This window comes from Symsagittifera roscoffensis, chromosome 1 (assembly GCF_963678635.1).
Source record: "Symsagittifera roscoffensis chromosome 1, txSymRosc1.1, whole genome shotgun sequence".
NCBI classification, from domain to species: domain Eukaryota; kingdom Metazoa; phylum Xenacoelomorpha; order Acoela; family Convolutidae; genus Symsagittifera; species Symsagittifera roscoffensis.
In genome coordinates, this window is record NC_087062.1 from 47,564,223 (window position 1) to 47,590,429 (window position 26,207).

The window sequence follows — 26,207 nt, forward strand, 5'->3', positions numbered from 1 at the left end:
TCCGTAAAGATAATATTTGAAGTGCTCAATCGTCCACACGACACCCAGGAGTTCTAACTCATTTACTGAATATTTTTCTTCTAACGAAATTAGGAATCTTGATGCGTACGCGATAGCTACCCACCCCTCGTTTGTGTTTTGTTCTAGGGCCGCGCAGAGTCCGTATGAATCCGTGTCAAGATTTTGGTCAAAATGTTTGTTTTGTGTAATTTCTGTGACTAACTTTTCAATTTTATGGAATGCGGAATCATACTCCGTCGGACAATTAAGTTTTTTGTGTTTGTCTGTATTCTTAAGAAGGGGACGGAGTGCTACCGCGGCCTGTGCCAAATGTGGGATGTACCTTGTAAGATGATGTATTGATTCCATGAAACTTTCAAGTTGTTTAAACGTTATAGGTGGTGGAAGTTTTTTTACTGCGTCTGTTTTTCTTGAAAGGGGGGTCGTTCATTCACTATCTATAAGAAACACAAGCCATTCAATTTGTTTGCACGCGAACTTACACTTATCGAATGATATTGCAAGGTTTTCTTCATCCAGTCTGTGAAGAACTTTTGTGATGATCAGAATGTCATCTAAATACGCGTAAGAATGTCATCTAAATACATTGGTTAATGTTAGATCGATCGCTTTCTGAAATTCTGCCGGCATGTCTGTCAGGCCGTAGAACCCAGTTTGGAACTGATAAGTTTCCGTGGCATTTCCCACTATGACACTAAAATTACATTGTTCTCTTGTTTTCTTATCCAACGGGATTTGTGAATACGCATAGCGTAAATCAAGGGAAGAGAACAGCGTTTGTTCTTTCATACCAGATTTTATTGTTTGTGCAATGTTATCGAGTAAAAAATCAAAATTCGGCATCTGATACTTGTTAATTTTCTTTGAGTCCAACGCAAGTTTGACTGTTTGGTCCTTTTTTACTGCTATTACGACCGGACTGATTAATTTTTTATCAGAACACTTTTCCAACTTTATAAAATGTTTTTAGTCGATTAGTTTGTTGGGTTCATTTTCCACTCTTTCTTGTAGATGAATCGGAATACGTCGACCCTTTTGTTGAATCGGTGTAACGTCCGGGATGAATTGTGTTTTCATTACATGATTTTTTGCTTTTCCAATTCTCACGCAGAAGTTTTCGAAATTTTCTTTTACCCATTGTTTTATACCAGGGTTTGATGTGTTTTCTTCTGTTATGGTCAACACTTGTTTATGCTGTGGTTTTTCTTGACTCAATTTTATACGGAAGCTTGAGAGTAAATTACGGCCGAGAATGTTGGCCTTTTGGTCGTCAACCACGATAAATGGAGCCCACTGGATAGTCCAGCCGCCGGATTCTATTGCTAAGATTAGTCCTCCCTTCGGAATAATAACTTTTCCATTATAGCAAGCTAGAGTTCGTGCGGTGTCTTCCGGTGGGATTTTTTTTTTAAATAGTAGTTTCATCTTTTAAATGTATTCGACGTGCCATAGTTTCATTTAGGAATGACATTGGACTCCCTGAATCCGCAATGGCAAAAATTTTATCGGATTTTGTTTATAGTTTCACAATATGTCCATTTAAACCTTCCTCACTGATTTTCACCGTTTGTTTAATTTCGAATGCATCTGAAATTGACAACATGGAATAATTATCTCTCTGCAATTCCTCCCAACCGTTTTGTGACGTGAAATCTGCGAAAGCCACTGGGTCATTATCCTCGTTTTCGTGATGCTGGCTTTCGTTTTCAATTCGTGATTCATTATCAGCGTTAGTTTGAAGAAAATTTACATGATCTGAACGACAGACCTTTGCAAAAGGTCCACGTTTTGCACACTTGGTGCAAACTTTTATCTCGGGCTGGACATGATTGTAAATGGTTTGGGCTAAACGGGTTTCCACATTTGTAGCATTGTTTTTGTGAAGCGTAATTTTGTGCACCTCTGTTTTGATTTCCCCTTGTTATGATTTTGTCTTCCCCGCGAGTACTTTCCTCTATTGTTGTTCTGAAAAGATGAAGAAAATCCGCCACGTCCTCCTCTGGGTTGAATGTAACCCATTGGCTCTTGCTTGATCGCAACGGACGAACTTGTTCCGATTGGGTTTAACTTCATAGTTTTGCTATGTTCAATGCCCTTCTCGCGTCTTATTGCATATTCATATACTTCTTGTGGTGTTCTTGTTTCAGCTAGCAATTCCTCGCCGATTTTTTCATTGTTCATGTGGGCGGTGAACATATCACGAACCCATTCATTTTCTCTATCTCCAAAGTCCGCTAGCTCTACTAGTTGCGCGTGGAGTTGTTCATTTTTTCTTTGTTTACGGCAGATGAAGTTGTATCTTTCGAATGCTATGATTCTATGGGTAATAAAAATTTCTCCTAATACTTGTTTTTAGCTGTCTTGTCGTTGTCGTCTGTATATTTAGCCCTGGTCGCTTCAGTTGAACCTGTCTCTGACCTTCCATGCCTAGGCATAGAAATAGGTAGCTTCGCACTCTCGCATCCGCTTCGTCCCAGTTTACGGAGTTACACATATGGTCTTTGTCTCTTGGTTTTAGCAACTATTCTCCCAATTTACATTCTTTTCCTGGTTTCTGACATCTCGGCTTCTCCGTTGTGCGTCCGTTTCTCCCTGTATCTCGACTTCCAAAATTGGTTCAGATGGCAGAGTAACCTCAGGTTTCTCACGTAGTAGATTTCGGATCTCTATTCCGTCTTTTGCGAAAACCGCGAGCTCTACAAGTGCAACCCACTTGCTCCATTCTAGCGGGGGCTCCGCTGATGCTTTCTCCCTGAACGAGTTTATATTGAGTGGGTTTTTCGCAGATCCTGCTGACTGCGCCATGTCATACCAGTAGGTATGCGTAAGGTTTAATATTGAATCCGAACGGATTGGCGAGCTAATTTTGAATGAGACCAAGACGTAAATAAGACAACTGAATCATAACTGTTTATTTTATCTTCTGATGACAATTCACTAAACTCATTGTTTAGCCTTGTCTTTCAAGGTCACTTGACCAGCTCAACGCAGTGAGCCTAATAAATAACTATACATGATACATATTGCCAATCCGGCCGGATGACAGAGGCGAAGCTGCGCGTCGCAAACACTAGCCAGAACACGACAAAAAGCAGCTCTAGACTTCCAAAAAAGCAATAAGAAAAAGTAAATATAAGCCTCGAATTAGTAAAAATTCGGTGACGTCTCGGACTCGAACCTATTGCGACCTAAAAAAAGTTATGAGTCTCCCCCACTAACCATGGAAGCTTAGACACAAACAAAGCCGAGAACAGATGCTATGAAATTTCCAATGCTCCAGATCAGATTATAGCAAAAAGGCACACAAGAGTACACTTTTAATGAACACTTTATTTGCGAGCTGGGTAAGAAAAAAAGAGAGGTTCGTAATAAAACATGCTCGCTAGCGTAAATACAAAGCAAAGAGATTGAAACAAGCGAACTGATATGTGATATGCCTTAATCAAAAGATCAACTCATCACTACGCGACACTCCTATGATAAGCCACTCACATTGTGAATGGTGTCCTGTCTCTGCATAGCCCTCTCCAACTGCTTGCCACTCTTCTCTAGCTGGCCCAAACGATCGGAGAAATTTCGGATGCGCTTCATGTCCTCACTGCCCCTGATCTCATCCACCACCCCTCCCACCTCCCTGCCCAACAGCTGTAGACTGCTCTCACCGTACATGGCCACCACCACTCCCATCTGCGAACCAAGCTGGTCCAGGTCAAAGAAAAGCTCCTGCAGCCAATCACAGTCATGTGTCACAGGATCTTGTTAACTATTTCCCCACCTATTGCAAGGGGGGGGGATGGGGGAAATAGTTAACAAGGTACAAAATTCGTATATGCTTAACTGATCAATTCTTTCTTTATAGGGGAAGATTCGTTACAAGGTACCATAGGGGGGAAATAGTTAACAAGATCCGTTTCACAAAAAAAAAACATTTCTTAAATTGATCTTCCACATAGACTCTTTATGCTTAGATCCCGGGCTTCACATCATAAGATTGGCTTTCTAACACACATATCAAAAATTGCACATATCACAGCCCCGTATTGCCTGATTCGACAGAAAGCAAGAACTCATTTATCCAATATCATGTGAAGCAAAAACTTCAACAATACAATTTGAGCATAGCCAACAGACAGTTGGAAAAGAGTCAATGAACGCAATTAAACTTGAAAAAATACGAACTTGTTTTATGATAAAATAGATGACCTCTAAGTTTTTTGAATTTCTGGAACAACTTATGATTGACACTTTTTTGATGAAATTAACCCAATTTGAAAAAAAAATGAATCAATGGGTAAAATTTTTATTCCGCTGGGAATTCAAATCAATAAAGTATATTTTAAAAACTAGAAGTCATTCACGTTTTTCCTGACGTTTTGCATTTTCGCTGTTCGATAGTGGAGTTTTCCTTCCTTTTAACAAAGTAAATGAGCTGAATTTAATAAAAAATCAAAAGTAAAAACACAAAAAAATTAGAGCCTGAACAAAATTTAGGACTTTCTTATAAAAAATCACAACCTACATAAGAATGTGAACTACGTTCATCAAACCTTAACAAGGTGTTGCAGGTTGCAGAGAAATACGTAATGTTATTCTAACCAGAGTTGGAACCGGGCCCGGGCTTTTTACGGGCCGGGCATCATTTTTAGGATCAGCAATCGGTCCGGGCCTGGCTTCCAAAAGAGTTCACACCTTTCACACTTCACTTCACACCTGTTGAGGCTTCCGTTCACACCTTTAGCACTTCTTCTACACCTTTCAACGCTTTTTTGAGTCCATTGACACCTTTTGATGCATGACAGCTTGATGCACCGAGACTCAATAACACCTTTGTGATAGGGTATATAAGGCACACATATTTTAAGAATATCATTCAATCGCTTTCATTTGTTACGTCTGTTTCAGTTGATTTTGACTATTCCTAATTGCGACAGCGTCACTCTTACCCCCAAGGGAGGCAAATGCAAAGCAGATGTTTGGCAGACCTTTCAGTCAGCTGACAGCAGCTCCTACCTGTTCGAGCTATAAGCGCCCAGAGCGAGCGTGACTTCAGCAGAGCTGGGCAAATCCGGGCAGTCAAGCATGCCGTGGTTTCTGCGGCAAAAGCCAACCAAATCGAACTGCTAGGATCGGCTGCAGCCAATGCACTTATTAAATTTTTCAAATTTGATTTTCAATTTACTTTTTGTTTGGAAATCCGAGTTTTCATTGCAAACGGGCCCGGTTTTGAACTTTATGTTCTCCAACCGGGCCGGACCTCAAATTCGAACCCGGTTCCAACACTGCTTCCAACGCTCCTAAGAACTTAAAGGTTCTTTGAATTAACTTTTAAACACTATTGAAATTCGGAAATATACAAATTAGGTTTCGTTCAAATGGAACTCCAATCTCACATTTTTGGAGAGGAAGTCGTACAGCGAGACCGATTTCCTCTGTTCGCCATAATTGGGTGTCATATTGTCAAACTCCTGGTAGCTAAATGCAGGTTGCTGACCTACTGTGCTTCTATAATGGGAGGAAGAAAAGCTGCTATTGTTTGAATAGGGTCCACTGCTCACCATCAGATTGTCGAACAAGGACTGTGGCATCGGAAAGGCTTTGAGGCTGTCTAAAGCTTCGGGAAGTCTGAAAAAATATTGCAACAGGATACAAACTGCTATTATTCATATACAAGAAAATCGCAAAACATAAAGATTAGAGCATATTTGGTCAAGAGCGTACGCTTCTATCAACCGAAAAAATGCAATCAAGGGGAATGTAGAACGAACTAGAACATGAACACTATTTCTCGTATACTTACTGTGCGACAAGTTGATGGAGTCTGTTCAATTGATCCCTGGACTTTGTAACTTCGGCCGACAGTTGATCATTGAGGTCCAAGACATACCTAAACGTTCACACAGAGGCGAAGTTGCACTTGCATACACAAGCAAAAACATGACCGATAACGCTGCTGGGAAAAACTGAATGATTAAGACTTTGAGTCTACAAAATTTCTTAAGTGACGCACGCCAATTATGAGTCATTTTAACTAGGACGCATTTTAACTAGTTTACGAAAAATTCATTAAAAACATCCGACACTGCCCAGGTTCGAACCCTCTTACTTTGTTGCGGGTCTCCTTCCCTACCTCTACGCTACAGATCCATGATACCTTGAGCTTAAGTGTTTTTAGTAATATTGTAGTTTGTGGTAATATCCTAGGCATTGGCTGTACATAACAGCTGGTTATAGATCAAAATGAACACTTTTTTCGCAACAATATTTGCGTCGCAACAATATTTGCGACTTAGGTTGGAAAAAAGAGAGCTCATACTATCACACAAGCTTTGCTTGTGTAACTAGCATCGTATTGAATTCCAGCGAATGTCTCAAACAAGAATTTCATGAAATCTATCAGATAGCCCGCCGTATGAACATTACTGAGTTTGGGAAACTGGAAATCTGAGATGCAGCAACTATTTAACGAAAACGCTCGGATCAGAACTTAGTATACACAGAGGCGAAGCTGTGCTTTGCAAACACTTGCGAGAACACGACTAAAAACACCATCAGCACGGCTCTATCACGAGAAGTTAAAAAAGAAGTAGTAATAAGCCTTGAATTAGCAAAAACTCGGCTAAGTTCAGGATTCGAACCTGCGACCGACAGCAATCAAGATATTTTGAGTCTCGCGGTCTATTCACTCAGCCACGCAAGCTTAATAACCGACAAACACTAGTCACAAATAAAGCAGCTATATATGCTAATAACTTGCCAATGCAATTCAGCAAAAGTGTCACTAAATACAAATAGACTCAATTTTGCAAGTATTAATTTGGAAAATAACAAACTGAAGGCAACCACACTAACTTTGCATGTGACATATCGCAATTCATAAAGCCACATTATGTATAAATTATGCATTTCAAAAAAATTGCTAGATATATTAAGTTAGAAAATTTCTGAAATCGAGTTTTCATTATTGATATGTTGAATGTTGTTTGAAAAAAATCTCGTTCATTTAATGAATTAAAAATGCATCAACTGTGTTAACTTGTTACTATTTGAATGTCAAAGCACAGGCTACCAAAAAGCTGTAAATGTGCCCCTACCATTATTGGGGTGCCGCACCGGCACCAATATTTGCGACTTAAGCTGGAAAAAAAGAAGGTTCGTACCAATACACCCGCTTCGCAAAGCAGTCCATATTTTTATTGTGTGAGACATGTACAACACTTACTCAGTGTACTTTTCTAAGTTTGCGACACTGGCCAGCCATCCCTGGTGCTGCAAGTGTTGATCTCTGGTCAAGGATATTGTCTCTGAGGCCAGCTTCTGATCCACCTCAACTACTCGTCGCGCCAGATTTGTCCTGCTCTGTACTAGCTCTATACTAGCCCCTGTCTGACCCAGAGACCGTTCCAGATCATTCTTCACATCACTAGCTTCTGATAAAAAAATGACACTCATTACGGCATGTCAAACACACGAAATAATCTTATGTTACCACCCATTTGGTGCAAACTGATAGTTGGTCCCTGAAGCAAAATTTATGCTTTCCAAAATCCTCGCAATTTTCCACATCTGTTACTTTCATAAAAACTATGGTGCTCATCTTTTATTACTGTTTTTCGAGGCATCCAATTTTTAGGAGACATCACTCGAATGGCGGATAAACCAATTTGATGTTCTCGCATTTTGGTGCTAACTTCATTGATAATCGCTGACGATTATGGCAATTGTCCATGTATCAAAAATAAAATATATTTATTTTTATTATAATGATTATCATTTTTAATATGATTAACAATCTTGTGTGGCACTCGCCAAACAACTTTGAAGCCAAAACAGTCAAGTCGAAATTGCAAAAAAAACAACATTCCACTAACTTTATAAATTATGACGCTTAAAACTAATTACACACACTTTCAAAACAAAACTTTCATGCTTGAAACTAATTACACAAACTTTCAGAAAAACGTTCATTCTTTAAACTAAATAAACATACTTTGACAACAAAACGTTCATGCTTTAAACTAATTACACACATTTTCAGAACAGAAAAGACCAGAAGCCAGGCATCTAAATGTAAAAAAAATTACAGAATATCTCATCTTTTTCCCTAACAAAATACTTTTGCGTGCACAAAAATCAGAAATTCATGATCTACACTTGCATACTTCGAAAATAAACTGAAAAAGTATTTTCTTAAAAACTTGAATAAAAGATTACTGAAATACAAAACCCAGTAAGCCGACAAATATTGGACCGACATCCATGAAGCCGACAGAAAATCAATTATAAAATTTGTTCAGCTGTAGACCCAGGGGCGTATTTAGGGAGGGGGGACCCTTAAGAATTAGACCCCCTCACCAACCAAAGGATCCCCCCTTTGGTATTATTTTATCCATTTTCTTCCGTTATCATTTTCATTCGTTATCATCCACTATCATTTTCAGCCGACCCTTAAAATTTTCTAGATGCGCCTTTGGCGCCAATATGTACTAATTTAGAGTGGGTAGCACGCGCCAAAAAAAGCGATTTTTGTCAATTTTTTCAAAAGATGACTGAAAACGGGTTTTTTGGGCTGTTTTTTCAAACATTTGCATGCGGTGCAGAAAAGTGTCAAAATAGGGCTTTCGTAAGGTTCTGGAAGCGCTCGGAAAATCAATTAACTCGGCCTTTAAAAAAATCGCCAAATTTTTTTTTGAAAATCCGCCCTTCTCCCTCAAGAAAAACCTAGATCCGCCCCTGTCTATACCCAGTATCACTTCAGCTACAGAATTAGAACTACAGCTGTTAAAAATGCAACGTGACTAGAACTGGAGATCCTAAAATTGGCGATCATGTGAACATGCGATCATTGTTAACTATTAAAGAGAGGCGAAGTTGCACTTTGCATACACAAGCAAAAATATGACCGATAACGCTACTGGGAAAAACAGAATGAACAAAACTTTGAATCTACATGTTTTCTTAAGTGACGAACGCCAACTATGTGTCTACATAATTGCTAAGTGGCGCAAGCCAATTATTACGCATTAGCAGTACCAGTCAATTTGAAAAAAAAAAGAAATTTACCCATTAACATGCCTCAATTTATAGCGCGGACGCATTTTAACTAGTATACGAATAAGTTCGTTAAAAACATCCGTCCCTGCCCAGGTTCGAACCCTCTTATTTTATAGCGGGTCTCCTTCCTTACCTCTGGGCTACAGATCCATGATACCTTGAAGCTAAAGTGTTATTTGTAAAATAATAGTCTGTGTTAATATTCTTAGCCTTGGCTATAATTAAAAGCTGGTTATTCATCTTATAAACATACTGCAACAAAAGAGCACTTTCAAAATGAACACCACTATTTGCAACTTAGGTTGGAAAAAAGAGACTTCATACTATCACACAAGATTTGCTTGCGTTATTATCGTACCTTTATTTTCTGAATTTTTAAACGTAAAATTGCAAAAACATTAGAAAAAGAACAAGACTGCTCGTATCAGGGCAAAGCCCTGATTGTTCCGACTACCTTTTAAGGTTTATGGAGCAGTAGTAACATTCAAAAATTACATGTAATAAAACAAAATGAAAATATCCCCCCACACGCCATATAAAGAACAAAAAGATAGATTTCGCCCCTTGTAACAAATCAATTACTGCAATTAAGCTTCTTTCAACCAATTTGGAACAATTTTAAGACGGATTAACTCTCCGCGTACGCGTTAATAGCGCGAAATATGTCGCGCGTTAATTGTCCTAAATTGGCCAAAATGGCAATCTTTAAACCCCCATAACCTAACGAAAAATGATCACAGGTGAAATACATCTTTTCAAATTGAAGCTCAGGACAACAATACCTATTGAATGATATTTAAAAATTCCGTCAAAAATGGCTTGTTAAAGTCGATTTTTGCCTGAAGAAAGAAAATCCCGAGCACAAATATTCCGTTACTTTCGTAAGAAAATCCCGAGCACAAATATTCCGTTACTTACTTCCGTTACTATTCCGTTAGAGCTCAAAAGGCAGTCAGAATATTTTCAAATTTACTTTCAAATATATTTTCAAATATATCGCATCATTTACTCTTTTGGTTCAAGGTGGAAACAAAAGACAAATAAGACTGCTCGTGTCAAGGCGAAGGCCTGATTGTTCCGACTGCCTTTTGAAGTCAATGGAGCAGTAATCACATAAAAAAAACTAGCTGTAAAAAAAAATAAAATGAAAAAAATTATTTAAATTTTGAGATTTTTTTTGTGAAAATCATCCCCCAAACTCCATATAAAATACAAAGTGATAGATTACGCTCCTTGTAACAAATCAATTTTGGCAAGTAAACTTTCTTTAATCAATTTGCAACAAATTCTAGGGTTAATAGCGCGAAATATATCGCGCGTTAATTGTCCCAAATGGGCCAAAATGACAATATTCAAACCCCCATTACTTTACAAAAAATGATCACATGTAAAACATCTTTTCAAATTTAAGTTCAGGACAACAATACCTATTGAACGATATTTAAAAATTCCGTCAAAAATGGCTAGTTGAAAAGTCGAAATTTGTCTGAAGAAAAAAACCCACCCCGAATACAAATATTCCGTTACTTTCGTTACGAAAGTCGGAACAATAAATACACTGAAGCTAGAGCAAAAACAATTTTAAAAAAATGTGGTTTGTTAGTTCTTTACCATATGAGTGGTCGTGGACACTGGCAGAGGGTGGATCTGGATTTTGGATGGTCCGCTTGCTGAAGAGGAAGATGGGGTTGGAGTCCCCGGTGCCACAGGAGTAGTGAGCCAGTTTGCGGTCGTGTTGCAACTGGACCCCACTCTCCATGATCAAAACCTGATTCTCCGGCTCAATGCCCAGCTCTTCGTAGATGCCATACTGCAGAGCCTCTACTCTGAAATCGAAAACATGTTATAGTGTGTTCTATATTGTTTTTTATGTTCTCAGTTTCTGATTGTTATTTACTCAAATGTACAAAAAATGCTGAATGAATTTGCCATATAATTATTAAAACAGACAGAATGGTCAAACACAGTACGCCGATTCTTTAATACTAAAAGTATTAATTCCAATTCCAATTCAACGTAATTTTTAAGTTGGTTACTAAAAATTACGCAGATTGACTTACTGAGCGCCCACGTATTTCTCCACTGAAAACTCGTGTGTTGACCCGTTGTCAACCAGAAACACACATAAGTCGCCAGACATTTTAAGCTCAGCCACAATGATTCATTTTCACCAAGTTTGAGGCCCCGACGCGTTTTTCATTCTATTTTCTGAAAAAAACTACTTGCATATCTTAAAACAGTCAGCACAGTTTCAAATCTAGTTGATAAAGAAATAGATGGTGGTATACATAAGTAAGTTACAACAAATTCTCATGGCCAGCTCAATATTTAAAGGGGTGTGCGATCAAAAGCATTAGAATTTTTACAGATAAAACTCAGCGAAATATTGTCTGATATTAATGATCAAATCATAAAAATCTAAGAAAACAAATTGAGACACAGCAACAACTAACAACGAAGTTTTTAAGCAGCTGAATCACAACCGACCTAGAGATATCTTCAAATTTTACTCCATAGTCGAAACATTTCGAGTTCAAGCTATATACAATTCAATTCCAACTGTGAACGAACTATCCTTGACATTTCTCAATAGTTGTCAATTCAAGACAGACCAATCGAAAAAACTCCAATCAATAAGATAGCATAGCATACAATACAAAAAGAGTTGTTTCAATTTAAAGGGTAGTTTTATTGAGGTTCGTGAATCCACTTCCCACGCAGGTCATCATATGATTCACAGATACCCCAACAGTGTCTTCCGCTTCTGGTCTGACCTCGTCTATCTTGAACATGATGCCGAAGAACTCCTTGATATGCTTCAAATACTGAATGCTGAAATTTACTAGAATTAAAAAGTAATCTGCTACTCCTTTGGAATGTGGTCCCGCTATTTTAGTGAAGCCATTCTCCTTTCACAAAACTCGCTTGGTTAAATCTTCCGGTAGCTATTCGACTTTTGATAAGCTATTGATTTATTATGCTTTCTTTGAGATTCTTCCGTTTGTAAACGTTTCCGAATTCATTTCTAATTTTGAGTTTCCTCTAAATGAAGATGAACACTGATGTTAACTTCGACTAGATTTAATGTTTTTACGCGGATTTGGTGCAGCAAAATAAAGATTTGGTGCAGCAAAAAATGACTAGTTGATTTTGTTAAGTAATCAACTGATTTGCATTTGGGGAAACTTTAGGGACCACTCTTCTAATTAAGTACGGATAATCTTACAAAGAACCAGGGGCGGATTTAGGGGGGGGGGGGGGGGGGGGCGGACGCCCCTTCCCCTCAGGGATTCGACTCCCTGCCGACCCAAAGGTTCCCCCCTTTGATACTTTTTCAGAATTCCATTTTTGGCCGACCGACCCTAAAATTGTTCTAAAGGCGCCTTCGGCGCCAATATATACTAACTTTGAAGGGGAGCGCGCGCCAAAAAAACGCGATTTTTTGTCAAAATTTTTCAAAAAGTGCCCAAAAACGGCTTTTTTGACGTGTTTTTTCAAAAATTTGCCTGGGCGCAGAAATTTTAGCCAAAATAGGGGCAAAACAGTGCTTTGGGAGAGCTCGAAAAATCAATTTGGTCGACCTAAAAAAAAAAAGGTCGTCAAAATTTTCCAATTTTTGTTGAAAATCCACCCACCCCTCGAGAAAATCCTAGATCCGCCCCTGCAAAGAACCGCTTCAAACTTCACTGTTTTTCCGATAGGATGTATTACTGCTTTCCTTATTCATATTCAGCAATGCTTGACAAAAAAAAACGAATAATTGACTAATCCCTCATTGCTATATTATTTCATTGTTTTTAAGCGCGTGCAAAAACTGATCGAACGAAACAGCGGACAAAATTCAAACCTGTAGGGTGTCAATTTTTCGCCCACCAATATTTTGCAGACATCTTTGGGACATAAGATCATGTATTGAAAGGCCAATGACTGGCTCAAATCATCTACACACCCTCCGTTGAAAATTTGGTCTAATAATTTCTCAGCACATTCTTCTCCGATGAACTCTGGAACTGATGGCTCTTTACTTTTACTCGAGTTCGAACATACTTCAGCCGTGTAGTAAACCTCTTTTGTGGTTTCTGCTACTAAAGTAATTCCGAAACCCGGCGAGTTGCCCGCCTGGTCCCCGCGCCTGTGGTCAGAATAAATGTAAACATCTGGGACGAAATTGGTCAGCACTGCTTTGGCAGCTTCCAGTATGCGGGTAGCAGTCGCTGGAGAAACTCTACAGCCGTACCTGTTCAAATCATGTTATGTCAAATCAAGTGTCAAAAGCTCGACAGATTCCTGGTAAAAAATAGTTTAATGCAAATTACCGATTTGCACTTTTTGCTTCATTTATAAAGAAAACTAAAAACAATCATTGCAATCTTCCGTCTGCAAGAACCAGGATTAAAATATAATTTCTGAAAATGAATCAACATACGCGACTCCTCTTATTCGTTTCACCAATCCTGGATCTGTGAACTGCATTGGCTTCAGACTCCTTTTGACGGGACAGGTGAAGTAAATCTGACCTCCCCCTTCCAGGGGCATCCCCCTCCGGTTGATCTGAGCCAGCAAAGCAGTAGTTTCAAAAATAAGTGTTAACTTGGCAATGAAATTTGATATATAGTTCCGAAAACTAAGAAATTCGTAGACATTTTTTGGCAATTGAATCCTTACTGTGACAATACTTCACATATAGCATCACCATTTTGCATTATAAATAATGGCACTATTTTCAAATCCTAATAACCTCAGTATCTTGCCATTTCAATCAAATTTTATAAACAGTCGCGTTGAACAATGTCGAAATAATGCTCAGATTATCAATAATTAAGTTAATTTCTAAAATAGCGTAAAAACGATCATAAATCTTCCAGCGTAGTTAACAATAATACTCTATTTCAATTGCGTCATGATTCGGTCACTTATTCTGGAATGTGGTGTGATAATCTGGTCCAACCAATTAATTTTAATCAAGCCAGATAAACGAGAGACCAACCTTGAGTTCAAGACCTTCATCTATGTAGTATCTCTTCAGCAAAGGCAGCATTGAGTACTTGATTTGATCAGGCGAAGGGTCAATCTGATTGTTAGTCACTCCGTTTAAGGTCACCCGCAGAGGTAGTTTGCAGAACGGCCCCACGAACAAGAGAACCTCTAGATAATAACCTGAAATTACCAGAGCTCCATTAATTTGAAATTAAAAACCCGTTATCTTCTACGTATTATCATTTTCATATAAAATCGAGGTATGCTTCAAACTTTAAAGCCAATCTCAGTTGTCAAATCAAACATAAAAAATAAAAAGACTGCCTGGCTTTTTCATGGGAGCAGGCCAGTGAAAGACAAGATTAAAAAAAAAATTACCAACTGCTCGTGCAATGTTACAGTCATGTGTCAGTTGTCCTCCTCGCAGCATTCCAGGTACCATGGAGAATCTAGTTCCTAAAGATCGAAAATCACAACGCGGTCACATTGAAATCATACTAGCAAGCGCGCCTCCAATAGTCAATTGGCTCGCAAAAACTTAGTTGTTGTTCTGATCAAGCTATCCAAGCAAAGAAACATTGAACAATTTCAAGTTTAGCCCTATCGTAAATCGGTTTGAAAAGCTTCAGGTTTCATACAACGAATTGGTTCTCGAAAAAATGAAGTTTTTTTAAGCAAGATATTCAAGCTATAAAATTTTGAAAACTTTCAAAATAATTCACGAAGCAAATTGGATGGCGAAACTTTAGATGGAAGCTTATGAAGCGAGGAAAATTTGAAATATTTCAAATTAATTCATAAACTGAATCGGTTCGCGAAAAATGAAATGTCTCTAAGCAAGCTATTCAAGCTATAAAACTTTTTTGTTCAACTTATATCGTAGACCGAATCGGTTCGCAAAAAAAAACAATAAAAACCTAAAACTAATCACTTCGCAAAAGAGTTCTTCTAAGCAACCTTCAAAAGCTAAGAAACCTTTAAATATTTCAAGTTATTTCATGGACCAAATCGGTTCACGAAAAACTTAAGGTTTTCTAAGCAAGCTCTCAAAGCTATGAAATTTTTTCAAGTTAACTCATAGACGAAATCAGTTCACAAAAAGTTGAAAGTTTTCTAAACAAGCTTCTAAAGCTATAAAATTTCGAAATATTTCAAGTTATTTAGAGACCGAAACATTACTCTACGCGAGCTACTAAATCTCTAAAATGTTTATAAATTTCAAGTGGACAAAAGGACAAATCAGCGTTGCAAAATTCTTGCTTAAGAAAGTTTGCAAAACGATTCGGTCTATGAGATAACTTGAAACATTTCAACGTTTTTCTGAGCACGCTATCCATGTGATGAAATTTTGAAATATGTCAAGTTCTTTCAGAGAAAAATGAGTAGCGGGAAGTTTCAAATTTTCTAAGCACGCTATTGAGGCAAAAAAAATTGAATTATCTCAAGTTTACACAGAGCAAATCAATTGCTGAAAAAATTATATTTTTGAGCAAGCTATGCCAGCGATGAAATTGAGGAGGTAATATTTCAAAAAATTTCATTGCGCAAATCGGTTTGCAAACAGCTAGTTCTTCTAGCAAAGAGGTTGCTGTTTTCAGTTGGTTCGTTTCAGTATGAAATCAATCTGAAAAGCAAAATTTCCAAAAAAAACGGACAGGCACTGTCTAGCCTTGAAAATGAATTGACTTGATCTTGTCTAAGGAATTGGAAAATTATTTCCATCACAAAATTAATTCTAGAGTTCCTCTCAAAATTAATTCTAGAATATTCCACATACAAAAATTTGAAAATTGGAGAACAGTCTTGGCCTTATCTTAAACGTTGAGCCTAAAGGATTTTTAAACGAGGCATTCGACAACAGTTTAAACATTGCGTTCAGTTAAACATTGCGTCCATGGCGCATCCCGACTTTCATTTCCAAGTTTTTCTAAGCAGCCTTTTAAAGCTAAGAAAATTGCAATATTTCGAGTTATTTCGTGGACCAAATCAGTTCACGAAAAGTTTTGAGGTTTTCTAAGCAAGCTTTCAAAGCTATGAAAATTTTTCAAGTTAATTCATAGACTGAATCGCTTCGCGAAAAATTGAAATTTTTCTAAGCAAGGTTTTAAAGCTAAGAAACTTTGAAAAATTTCAAGTTACTTCATAGATCAAATCGGTTCACTAAATGTTAAAGTTTTTGTAGGTAAGCTGTTGAAGCTAAAAAAAATCTAAAATATCTCAAAATATTTCCCAGACCGAATTGTTCTGCAAAAGGGTTAACTTCTTCTAAACAAGCAATTAAAGCTCTGAAATTTCTGAACTATTCAAGTTATTTCAAAGGCAAATCGGTTTGCGAAAAGTTTGCTGAAAAAGGTTTGCGAAAAGTTCTGCTTTGAGCAACACGGTCTATGAAATAGCTCGATATATTTCGAGGTTTTTCTGAGCACGCTATTCATGTGATGGATTTTGAAATATGTCAAGTTGTTTTAGAGAAACATGACTGGCGAGAAGTTTCAAAATTTTTAAGCTAGCTATTGAGGCAATGAAACTTTGAATTATCTTAAGTTTACACAGAGCAAATCAACTGCTGAAAAAATTATATTTTTTGAGCAAGCTAGGCCAGCGATGAAACTTAGCGCATTCCGCATTGAAACATGGCGCATTCCGACTTTCATTTCCGAGTTTTTCCAAGTAGCCTTTTAAAGCCTAAGAAACTTGAAATATTTCAAGTTATTTCGTGGACCAAATCATTTCACGAAAAATTTTCAGGTTTTCTAACCAAGCTTTCAAAGCTATGGAATTTTTTCAAGTTAATTCATAGACTGAATCGCTTAGCGAAAAATTGAAATTTTTCTAAGCAAGGTTTTAAAGCTAAGAAACTTTGAAATATTTCAAGTTATTTCATTGTTCAAAACGGTTCACAAAAAATTTTAAGGTTTTCTAACCAAGAAAATCAAGCTCTGAAAATTTGAAACTTTCAAGTTACTTCATAGATTAAATCGGTTCGCTAAAGATTAAAGTTTTTGTAAGTAAGCTGTTTAAGCTAGAAAACTGAAATATCTCAAAATATTTCCCAGACCGAATTGTTCTGCAAAAGGGTTAAGTTCTTCTAAGCAAGCAATTAAAGCTCTGAAACTTCTGAAATATTTCAAGTTATTTCAAAGGCAAATTGGTTTGCGGAAAAATTGCAGAAAAAGGTTTGCGAAAAGTTCTGCTTTAATAGACACAGTCTATGAAATAGCTTGAAATATTTCGAGGTTTTTCTGAGCACGCTATTCATGTGATGGAATTTTGAAATGGGTAAAGCTGTTTTATAGAGAAACTTGACTGGCGAGAAGTTTCAATATTTATAAGCCAGCTATTGAGGCAATTTAACTTTGAATTATCTTAAGTTTTCACAGAGCAAATCAATTGCTGAAAAATTTATATTTTTCTGAGCAAGCTATGCCAGCGACGAAACTCAGGAGGGAATATTTCAAAACATTTCATTGCGGAAATCGGTTTGCAAACAGCTAGTTTTTCTAGTAAAGAGGTCACTATTTTTAGTTAGTTTGTTTCAGTATGAAATCAATCTGAAAAGGCAAAATTTCCTTAAAAAATGGACAGGCACTGTCTAGCCTTGACAATGAATTGACTTGATCTTGTCTAAAGAATTGGGTTCCTTTCAAAATAATTCTAGAATATTCCAGACTTAGAAAATTTGAAATTTCGAGATCATTCTTGGCCTTCTCTTAACCGTTACGCATACAGAAATTTTTCAAACGTTGCATTCGACAAATCTTAAGCATTGCGTTCAGTTAAACATTGCGTCTATAGCGCATTCCGACTTTCATTTATTATATAAGATAACACTTCTTTACATGCTTTTTCTGTACTTAAAGTGACTGTGGTTTTACCTGTTTGGTTGACTTCAATTTTGGTTCCATTAGTAATGGCATCGATCAATCGCAGAAGATTTGCTTCGAAATCTGCAACAAACACAAACTGAGCCGAATTTCTGTAAGTTCAATTGGATCTAGTTTCCTCAGAAAATTACCGTGGAGGCCTGGGTTCTGTTCTCTAGGCCTGATGTTGATTATTCTGATAGGTCGAGATGAAAGCAAGGATTGTATGATTCTCTGTCTGAAATAGTTAGCTCCCTCAAACTCCAACACGTGAGACACCGGAGCTTGTTTCAATTTCAAAAAAGGCATATCAATTCTAAAACTAGACCTGAATTCATGTAGATATTAGGAGAAATTTTTCTCCTAGAAGATAAAGTAAGAGCAATTTAAGCGAATAAATACAATAAATGTAGTCACGAAAAATCTGATAAACAAACATTTGAACAGAAAAAAAAAACAGTCAAATGAGTCGATATTTGTCACATTTTGTTGTTCAAGAAAATTTTTCTGTTTTTCTGCTCTTGGACCCATTCCGCTCTTAGACAATTCTGCTTATTGCTCCGCCTCCCCAACAGACAGTTGGAAAAGAGTCATGAACGCAAGGAAACAGAAAATAAATACTTCAAATTTCGAATTCTAAAGTTAAAAACTATGGTCTTAAAGCTCTTCGAATTTCTAGAACTATTTATGATTAATTTTTTTTTCGATTAAGTCAGCCCAATTTAAGAAAACTGGATCAATAGGTGAATTAAATTCCGCTTTCAAAATTAGAAGTCGATCACGTTTTTCGTAAACTCTACCTTTTTGCTGTTCGATAGTTTAGTTTGCCTGCCTTTTAACAAAAGAAATGAGCTGAACTTAAAAAGAAATCAAATGACAACGCTAAGATTTCAAACGGAGCGTGAACAAATTTTAACTTTTTCCTGAAAAAAAAACAAAAAAAAATCACCAAGACCTATATAAGAGTATTCACTACGTTCATGACTCTCAAAAACGTGCCCAATTTAATTTTGCCAACCATCGAGAAAAAATGCAGATCGAGCATTTTACAATCTCGCCAAGCCAATAACAATTTCCCAATGGAAAGATGACTCATTTAGATGCAAAACAACCTGTTTATATTGAAAACTCAAATTTCAAATGGTATCAGCAAATTTTGAGAATAAATCTCGTAATTTATTTTCAGTTTCAATTTTCAGTCTTTTGACATCATATGCGAGATCATCATCTTCTTGTTCATCATCTTCAATACACTCAAAATTATGCACTAAAACATTTTCACTTTTCTCAGTTTCAGATCTTTCCAAACCAATGGCTGTGAAATTTCTCACTGACAACACAGTAAATTGGTTTAAATCAGTCATCGTTCTTGAAAACTGAGGTAACTTTTCACGATGATATGAAAATTTTTCACAAATGTTGAGCAAAGAAACCTTTAAGTTGGTGACAGCGCTTTCAAAATTCAATGTTCGTATGCATTGCAAATTTTTGACAAGCCATACTTTGACAGTCTTGTCTGTACTGGCAGAGAATAGAACGGCACTGTCAACTGATATCTGCAGACATGTCAATTCTGAATGATGGCCGGTCATTTTCTGATTGATTTCGTTGGTTAACATGTTTACTTGCTTGTACGTGTCTTTGGGTTTCAATGTGATAGACAATATAGACCCGTCTAGGTGACCGACAAAAATAGATTCCAAGGTGCTGTTCGTTAATATACAGGTAGGCGTCGATTCCAGAACGAATGTGGACAAGATCTGCCCGAAGTTACCTTCCCAAACTTTGACCGTTTTGTCCATAGAGCATGAGAAGATCCAGTTTTTTGCCAAGTCTATACTGGAGCAGGTGAGTCCACTGATTGGCATTGTATGCCCCGACAGGGTGAAGAGGGCATCACTGTCGCCTGAACAACATAAATGATCGTAAAATGAACTTCAAAATAATGTCAGGGCAACTAGTCAAGCAACGAGCGCGCATTCTGGACTATCCGTGAACACTTTTTATCTAAGTAGGCTCACACTTTTCATCTTAAATAGTTTAAGATTATTTAAACTTTTAAACATGAATCGGATTTGTTAACTGCTATTGAATGATCAGATTACTTTGAATTCTGGAACTAGCTTGATAACAAGAGAAATGCAGACCTGTGATTCCTTGCTCATTTATGAGCTGGAATATGGAGAATATTTTGATCCGAGAGTCTTGAGAGGCTGTTACGACTCGTTCGTTGTCTGATAGAAAAAGAATATTCGTGATTCGCTGGAAGTGTACATTCGACCGCAGTGCAACCAAGTCTCCGCTCGAAATGAGCCACAAGTAGAGGGCTGTCTGAAACCTTCAATAGTTTTAATCATTATCTCAAATAGAAGTCTTACTAAAGGATCGCACAGGCAAAGATAAAAAATTGTTCCTAAAATTCAATAGATGATTTGAAGAATCTGAATGAAATCATGTCAAAAAATGGCACAAAATGAATAAAAAACAAAGCCTTTTGATCGATATATAATCGTTGGCGATCAAAGATTTTGCTAGTTCCTCTCTACTATGAGAGAACTGTTTGAATTAAACAAAAATGTATTTGCTGCGCTCACTTTAACAGATCCGGCGCAATAGTTCTCATCGGGGCTCACGGCCAAACAAGTCAGAGTTCCGGGTATCATAGTTCTGCTTTCTGGTTGCTTTGTGCCATGTGTTTCAGAGCTCCAGACATGCAGGATTGGCTTAGTCTCATTGGCGCCCAATAATGAGCGCCATTTGGGAAGGTAGACCATAGTGTCACGAGCCAACATGGACCCTTTCCATTGGTTGATCAGAGACCAGGTTGAAGTATCGTAGGATAATATTGAAACATCATTGGCTAAGCCAGCAGACACTATCAAATGTTGCTTAACCAAATCCATCAGTCTCTTAAAAAATACAGTCTCTTAAATTGTACTTTTTAGATATTCACAATGAATTGGTCACGGCCTCTGCATTCCGGTATGCTTTGATGCACGCAGAACCGAGTAGTACAAAAACAACTGATATAGGTCATAGTGTGCAAGTTGCACAGAATGTTCCGACCACATTCCAAAAAAAACTTTAGTTTTCACACTAGTGTCGTTTTTTTTTGTGCGTGGTGTGATGATAGAACTATACAAAACGCGTAGAACGTTAGTGATTAAGAAATAATCGACAAAAATTGCGTTCTAAAAATGAGTAATAAACAAACGCAAAACAATCTGAAAATAAAATCGAACCAACTCTATAGTTCGTCTCAAGCGAGTTTATCACGTCTACTCGCTCGCTTTACTCGTTTAAAGTTGGACTAAAACTATTATTTCAAATTAGTTTTTCACAAGACTGGGACAATGCTTTGAAATTTTTCAAAGGTTCGAATCTTGACTGAAAGGGCTTTTACACGATATCAACCCATTCAATTAGTTGGATGTACTACAAAAATCCGATCTCAAACACGTTTACACTTCGGAGTCTTGTAGATCCATTTCAAGCAAAATAGCCGGTTGCTGTGCAAGTAGCACAGAATGCTCCGACCGCGTTCTTTAAAAAGTTTTATTTTTTCTTCATATTAGTGTCATTTCTTTATTATGTGAATGGTGTGTTGAGAGAACTAATCACAAGTTGGAGAAATATACCACGTAGAATTTAGTCAATTAGGCATAGTCGACAAAATTGTCTTCAAAAACGAACAATAAACAAAAAATGAGAAAAAAATTCTCAAGAAAGTTCTATATGAAGTTCTTAAAACTAGTTTTCTTTAGTAAAAGCAAGTTTTCTGATGACCAATTTTGATATAAAAAACTTTCCTTGATCGAAAAAAGACAAAAAATTCTCGACACTGGAAAACCTTTATGAACAATTTTTAATGTCGTTGGAATCACAATTGAGAAGGATAATATATGATACACCACTCGACCCATTCAGATGATTATTTGGTGTATGGTACCGGCTGTTGCATAGAAAACAAAATATGAGAACTGAAACACGACCGAAAATGAACACAACCGAAAACGAAGTTGCTCTCAATTTCTAATGGTCGGAACAACAATCTTTAAAGGCTTCAAACAACATGAATCTATAATTATAGATCTACTTTTTTCTGAAATTTTTTGAAAAGTAACAAAAAAACGTCACATCTCGGAAACTCCAACAAATTGTGCAATTTTTTTGAAAGCCAGATCAACAATTTTTGCAAAACCGAGGGAACACTAGGAGAAACTGAAACTAGGAGAAACTCTAGTTAGGATAAACTGAAACTTTGAGAAGTACTCTTTTCAACATAAGTTTGTTGATTTTTTTGTAAATCATAAAAAACGTCATATCATGAAAACGAGTTGAGCCGTCATATTTGAAAGCCAGATCTGCAACCTTTGAGAGTAACCTGCCAGTATTCTATCTCCAGGTTTGACAATTTCAATATTTGTGAAGTTTTTCAAAATTGAGTTTTTTCAAAAAAATCACACGAAACTTCGTATCCGAAAAAAATTGAGCAGCCAAATTTGGAAACCAGATTTTCAGCCCTTAGGAGCACCCTTCCATTTGATTAACTACCTCCAGATTTTTGAAATCTAAATTTCAAATTTTTTTATTCTAAAAAATATCTATTAATATCTAAAAAAAACATATCTCGGAAACTCAATGAATTTGGGCATTCATAATTACAGGGAAAACGTACAACTCCTGGGAGTATGTCCGGGTACTACCAGGAGTTGCAAGTTTTCCATGTAATTATGACTGCCCAAATTCATTGAGTTTCCGAGATATGATAATTTTATTTAAATATTAATAGATATTTTTTAGATTAAAAAAATTTGAAATTTAGATTTCAAAAATACTCCTTTGGGTTGGGAATTTCAAATTTTGTTTATTAAACAAAGTGACGAAAATCATAGAATTTGAGTTGCTAATCAAGAGAAAACTAATTTAAGCTTTCACGCTCCAACATATGTATGTGAAAATGTATGCTGACCTTAGAATTTTGCAATCAGAAATTTGCATGGATAAAAAACCTCCTTGAACACTCGTGTATTATTCTTTAAACCGTCGACTTTAGTAAACAATTTAAACGTTGCAATATAATAGCATTTTAACATGTCAACATAGGGATTTTTTAACATGTGCCATGTTAGGATCCCGTAAAATAATGTATAGATAGTCTTAAAAAGTCTAAAATTGCTTTTTCCCCAAAAACATTTTAAAATACGGAAAAAAGGGTTAAACTTAAAGCGCCTTTATCTGAACATCTGAATTCAGACAAAAAGTGAGGAAAACCTTTTTTTTCACATTTTGCCTGAGGACAACCCCAATTTGAGAAAAGTTATTTTAGGTTTAGATTTCATTGGATTGAGGTTTGAATTTCCTTACTTTTGTCCGGTTAGTTACACTCAGCACTTCATCTGATGAATGATCAAAACAATTTATGCCAAACAGTTGAAGTAATGAAAATTTATAAAATACATAAATTTACTTAACATGGACAAACAGTCGCTAAGAATCACAAAACGCAAAGCTGAAAAAATTCATTTTAAAATATCTCGGACAAATTCGATAAGCATCAGGGACGCTTTTAAGAGAGGAAATAAATAATTTGCAACTTCTACTTAGTTTTTTAAAACAAAATTCACTTCGACTTTGAAGGAGGTCCTGTCCAGTAAAGACAATTCGAATCAACAACTTTTAAGGTAGCCGCTTTTTTCGTCTGTTTCACAATGAAACTGTCAATTATATCCTGTTTCTTCACAATCACGTGATTTCCTCTCCAGAATTTGACCAGCTTCAGAAACTGCAGAGTGCTCACTAGATCATTAATATGAACATGAGTCTCTTGGCTCAAGGCTTTCAACGAGCAATTGGAACCTTCGTCTAGACTCATTATCCACTTCATTATAACTTCTGTCCAGAAACTTCGGTAGCTTGCCAACCCCAGGTCACTCAGCGGCTTCTCCGGCGATCCAGGGTTTCTTCCCTCGATCTTGGACAGCAAGTAGCTGAATTCGATCATGAATCGACCGTAGCCTTGTTTTGCAAACGGAGGAAATGTGAGAATGCAACTCAGATTGTAGTTGTAAAAAGAGTCTTTTTCTTTCGAAAAATAACCGACGATGTGACATCCTTCGTTGTCAGCCAAGGTCAGCACGTAAAACAGAAACGGCTCGACGTCATAGTAAAGAGTTTTGTGGTCGAGAAAGAGCTTCGCAAACAAGCATACGTTCTGGCAATACGCTTTGCATTGTTTACCGTCGACTTCAAAAACAGACAGATTGTTCTTTCTGTAGATTTCGTTACCGGGAGGATGTCGCCAGGAACACTTGGCCATATGCCTCCTTAGAAGCAAATCTGAATTCATGTAGCTCATACAGTATTCACAGAGGTAGATTTTCAAGTGTTGCTGATACATTTCGGGGTAAGGACTGTTATACCAGGTTTTGATCTGACATTTTCCGATTATGACGTACTGAATTTTGAACTCGTCGAATTTCTCTGACTCGAACTGTTTTTGTTGTTCGTAGGCCACTGCCATCTGAGCTTGTCTGAATCTTAAAAGATCCCATTCTGAAGTTATTCCCTGGGATTCGATCAGAGCTTCTCTGTTGCTTCCATACTGCTGATTATGACTCATCCACTTCTTAACTAGCTCGTCTATATTTTCCGGATGCTCATACTTTCGATCTTCTTTCAATTTTCCCGCATACCTTCCTGTAAACTTCATTAACTCTTCATTCGACATGTCCCCTTGTGCGATGTTAACTAGCAATTTGTCTCTCTCAGAGGTTAGCTGATCCAGTTTGATTGACAGTTCTTTCGCTTCTTCTTTTGTCATGTTGTGATACACTGGACAGCCACTGATTGTATAATGGTTATCAAATTTCCCACTGAAATGACCCTTTGAGTCACACCCAGCAACTGGACATTTCAGTTCGCTCTCCTTCTTGCCCAGCTTCTTCATAGACGCCGCTCCACTTTTTTGGCATTGCGAACAAGACCACAGCTTCGGATCTATGTCTGATGGCACGTCCACGCAACCTACATGTCGCTTACGATCACACAAGCTGCAGATGATTGATTTCTCAATCTTTTCGATTTTCTTTCTACATGAACATTTTTTGCACGAGTTGCACTCCCATCGGTAACTTTTACACTGCTTGAACTTAAACGTGTCAAAATTTAAACACTTGCCATGGAATGGCGTGGAGCAAGTTGAACATGCTAGTATCATATTGTCTGAATTTTTTACACATGATTCGTTGCAAATGAAGCATTTTCGATCTAACTCAGGGTCTACGAGGATCTCTTTCGAGATATATGATTTGCGTCGTGTGATTCTGGCCCCGACGTCTGACTCACAAGGCGGCGTCACTTTGCCCGGAGGTGTCGCTTCGAACTTCTTGCCGACGTCGCATTCAGACTCAGTACTTCCGGTGGTAGAACTTGCAGACGAAGCTGCGGCACGTCTTGTTCTTTTTCTTCTGCTTTTATCTTCACTATCAGAATCAGAGGCCAATATTTTGATCCGAGGCATGTTTCTGAAAGTATATCAAATATCATTTCAATTCAATCTAGTCAAAAACGGCCCAAAAATTCATTTGAACTATTTTAGCCTAGAGAACGCGATGAACTTAAACAGATCGCATTTCATTGAGATTTTGCAAAATTTAGGCGAAACGGAGCATCGCACCACTAATGATAACAAGCTAATAGACAATATGAAATGAAAGCCTCTAAAAAATCAAAAAATGTATAAAAAAAAAACAGTTTCAAAATTTTCGTCTCAAAGGATGTTCAGTTTGAACAAAACAATTCCTGCAATAGAGTCGACTGCGTAAAATAAGTACTTGGAAACACTTGTCAAGCGGCAGCTAAGCCGAAAAAACTTCGGTAAGCTTCTGTTGAGCCGAAAACAAAATTGTTGTCATGAAAAGCTTCGAGCTATTAAGTTCTGAATTTTTTTTTATCATTGTGTTTCCAAAGGGGCGTTTAAAATCTGCTTATCTTCCAGCAGCGCAAAATTACATCATCAAGTCACTAAAACATAATCTGAAATCATTTAGGCTGAATGAATCTTTTAAGCCAAAAAAAAACAGGAAAATATGAGTCAAATGCGAGCGAACTGCCTACAGCACAAGACAATTCCATGATGCGCTTTTTTTAGACGGAACATTTCTCGTTTGAAAAATAAAAAGTCCTGGCCAGATTCGAACTTAGAACCTTAGCCATCTCAGGCGTAGTCGCTACCTCTAGAGCAGATGTAACGGAGACGCTAAGAAAAATGAATTAATTTATTATAAGCCAAGC

At 37.2% G+C, this 26,207-nt stretch overlaps 4 protein-coding genes across 4 annotated transcripts in view; all 4 read right to left on the reverse strand.

The window, feature by feature from the left end:
• LOC134845296 (RB1-inducible coiled-coil protein 1-like) overlaps positions 1 to 26,207 on the reverse strand; it is a 524,841-nt gene that overhangs the window by 33,817 nt on the left and 464,817 nt on the right. The window contains exons 2-7 of the mRNA XM_063862250.1: positions 11,133 to 11,281; positions 10,684 to 10,898; positions 7,241 to 7,448; positions 5,819 to 5,905; positions 5,412 to 5,643; positions 3,514 to 3,744 (exon numbers count right to left, since the gene is read on the reverse strand). Coding sequence (XP_063718320.1) covers positions 3,514 to 3,744; positions 5,412 to 5,643; positions 5,819 to 5,905; positions 7,241 to 7,448; positions 10,684 to 10,898; positions 11,133 to 11,212 — 1,053 coding nt within the window. The 5' untranslated portion in view covers positions 11,213 to 11,281. The remainder of the gene's footprint in view (positions 1 to 3,513; positions 3,745 to 5,411; positions 5,644 to 5,818; positions 5,906 to 7,240; positions 7,449 to 10,683; positions 10,899 to 11,132; positions 11,282 to 26,207) is intronic.
• LOC134857756 (RNA 3'-terminal phosphate cyclase-like protein) lies at positions 11,748 to 18,221 on the reverse strand. The gene is made up of 6 exons (XM_063873751.1): positions 18,065 to 18,221; positions 17,925 to 17,996; positions 14,060 to 14,229; positions 13,499 to 13,623; positions 12,920 to 13,309; positions 11,748 to 11,904 (listed from the first exon to the last, which is right to left on the reverse strand). The coding sequence occupies exons 1-6, from the start codon at positions 18,219 to 18,221 to the stop codon at positions 11,748 to 11,750; spliced, it is 1,071 nt and encodes a 356-aa protein (XP_063729821.1).
• LOC134857772 (WD repeat-containing protein 18-like) lies at positions 19,049 to 20,648 on the reverse strand. The gene is made up of 3 exons (XM_063873752.1): positions 20,507 to 20,648; positions 20,060 to 20,250; positions 19,049 to 19,818 (listed from the first exon to the last, which is right to left on the reverse strand). Exons 1-3 carry the CDS (start codon positions 20,533 to 20,535, stop codon positions 19,049 to 19,051), a joined length of 990 nt encoding a protein of 329 aa, XP_063729822.1. The 5' UTR covers positions 20,536 to 20,648.
• Positions 23,332 to 25,434, reverse strand: LOC134856777 (histone acetyltransferase KAT7-like). Its single transcript, XM_063873047.1, has one exon. It carries the CDS (start codon positions 25,432 to 25,434, stop codon positions 23,536 to 23,538), a length of 1,899 nt encoding a protein of 632 aa, XP_063729117.1. The 3' UTR covers positions 23,332 to 23,535.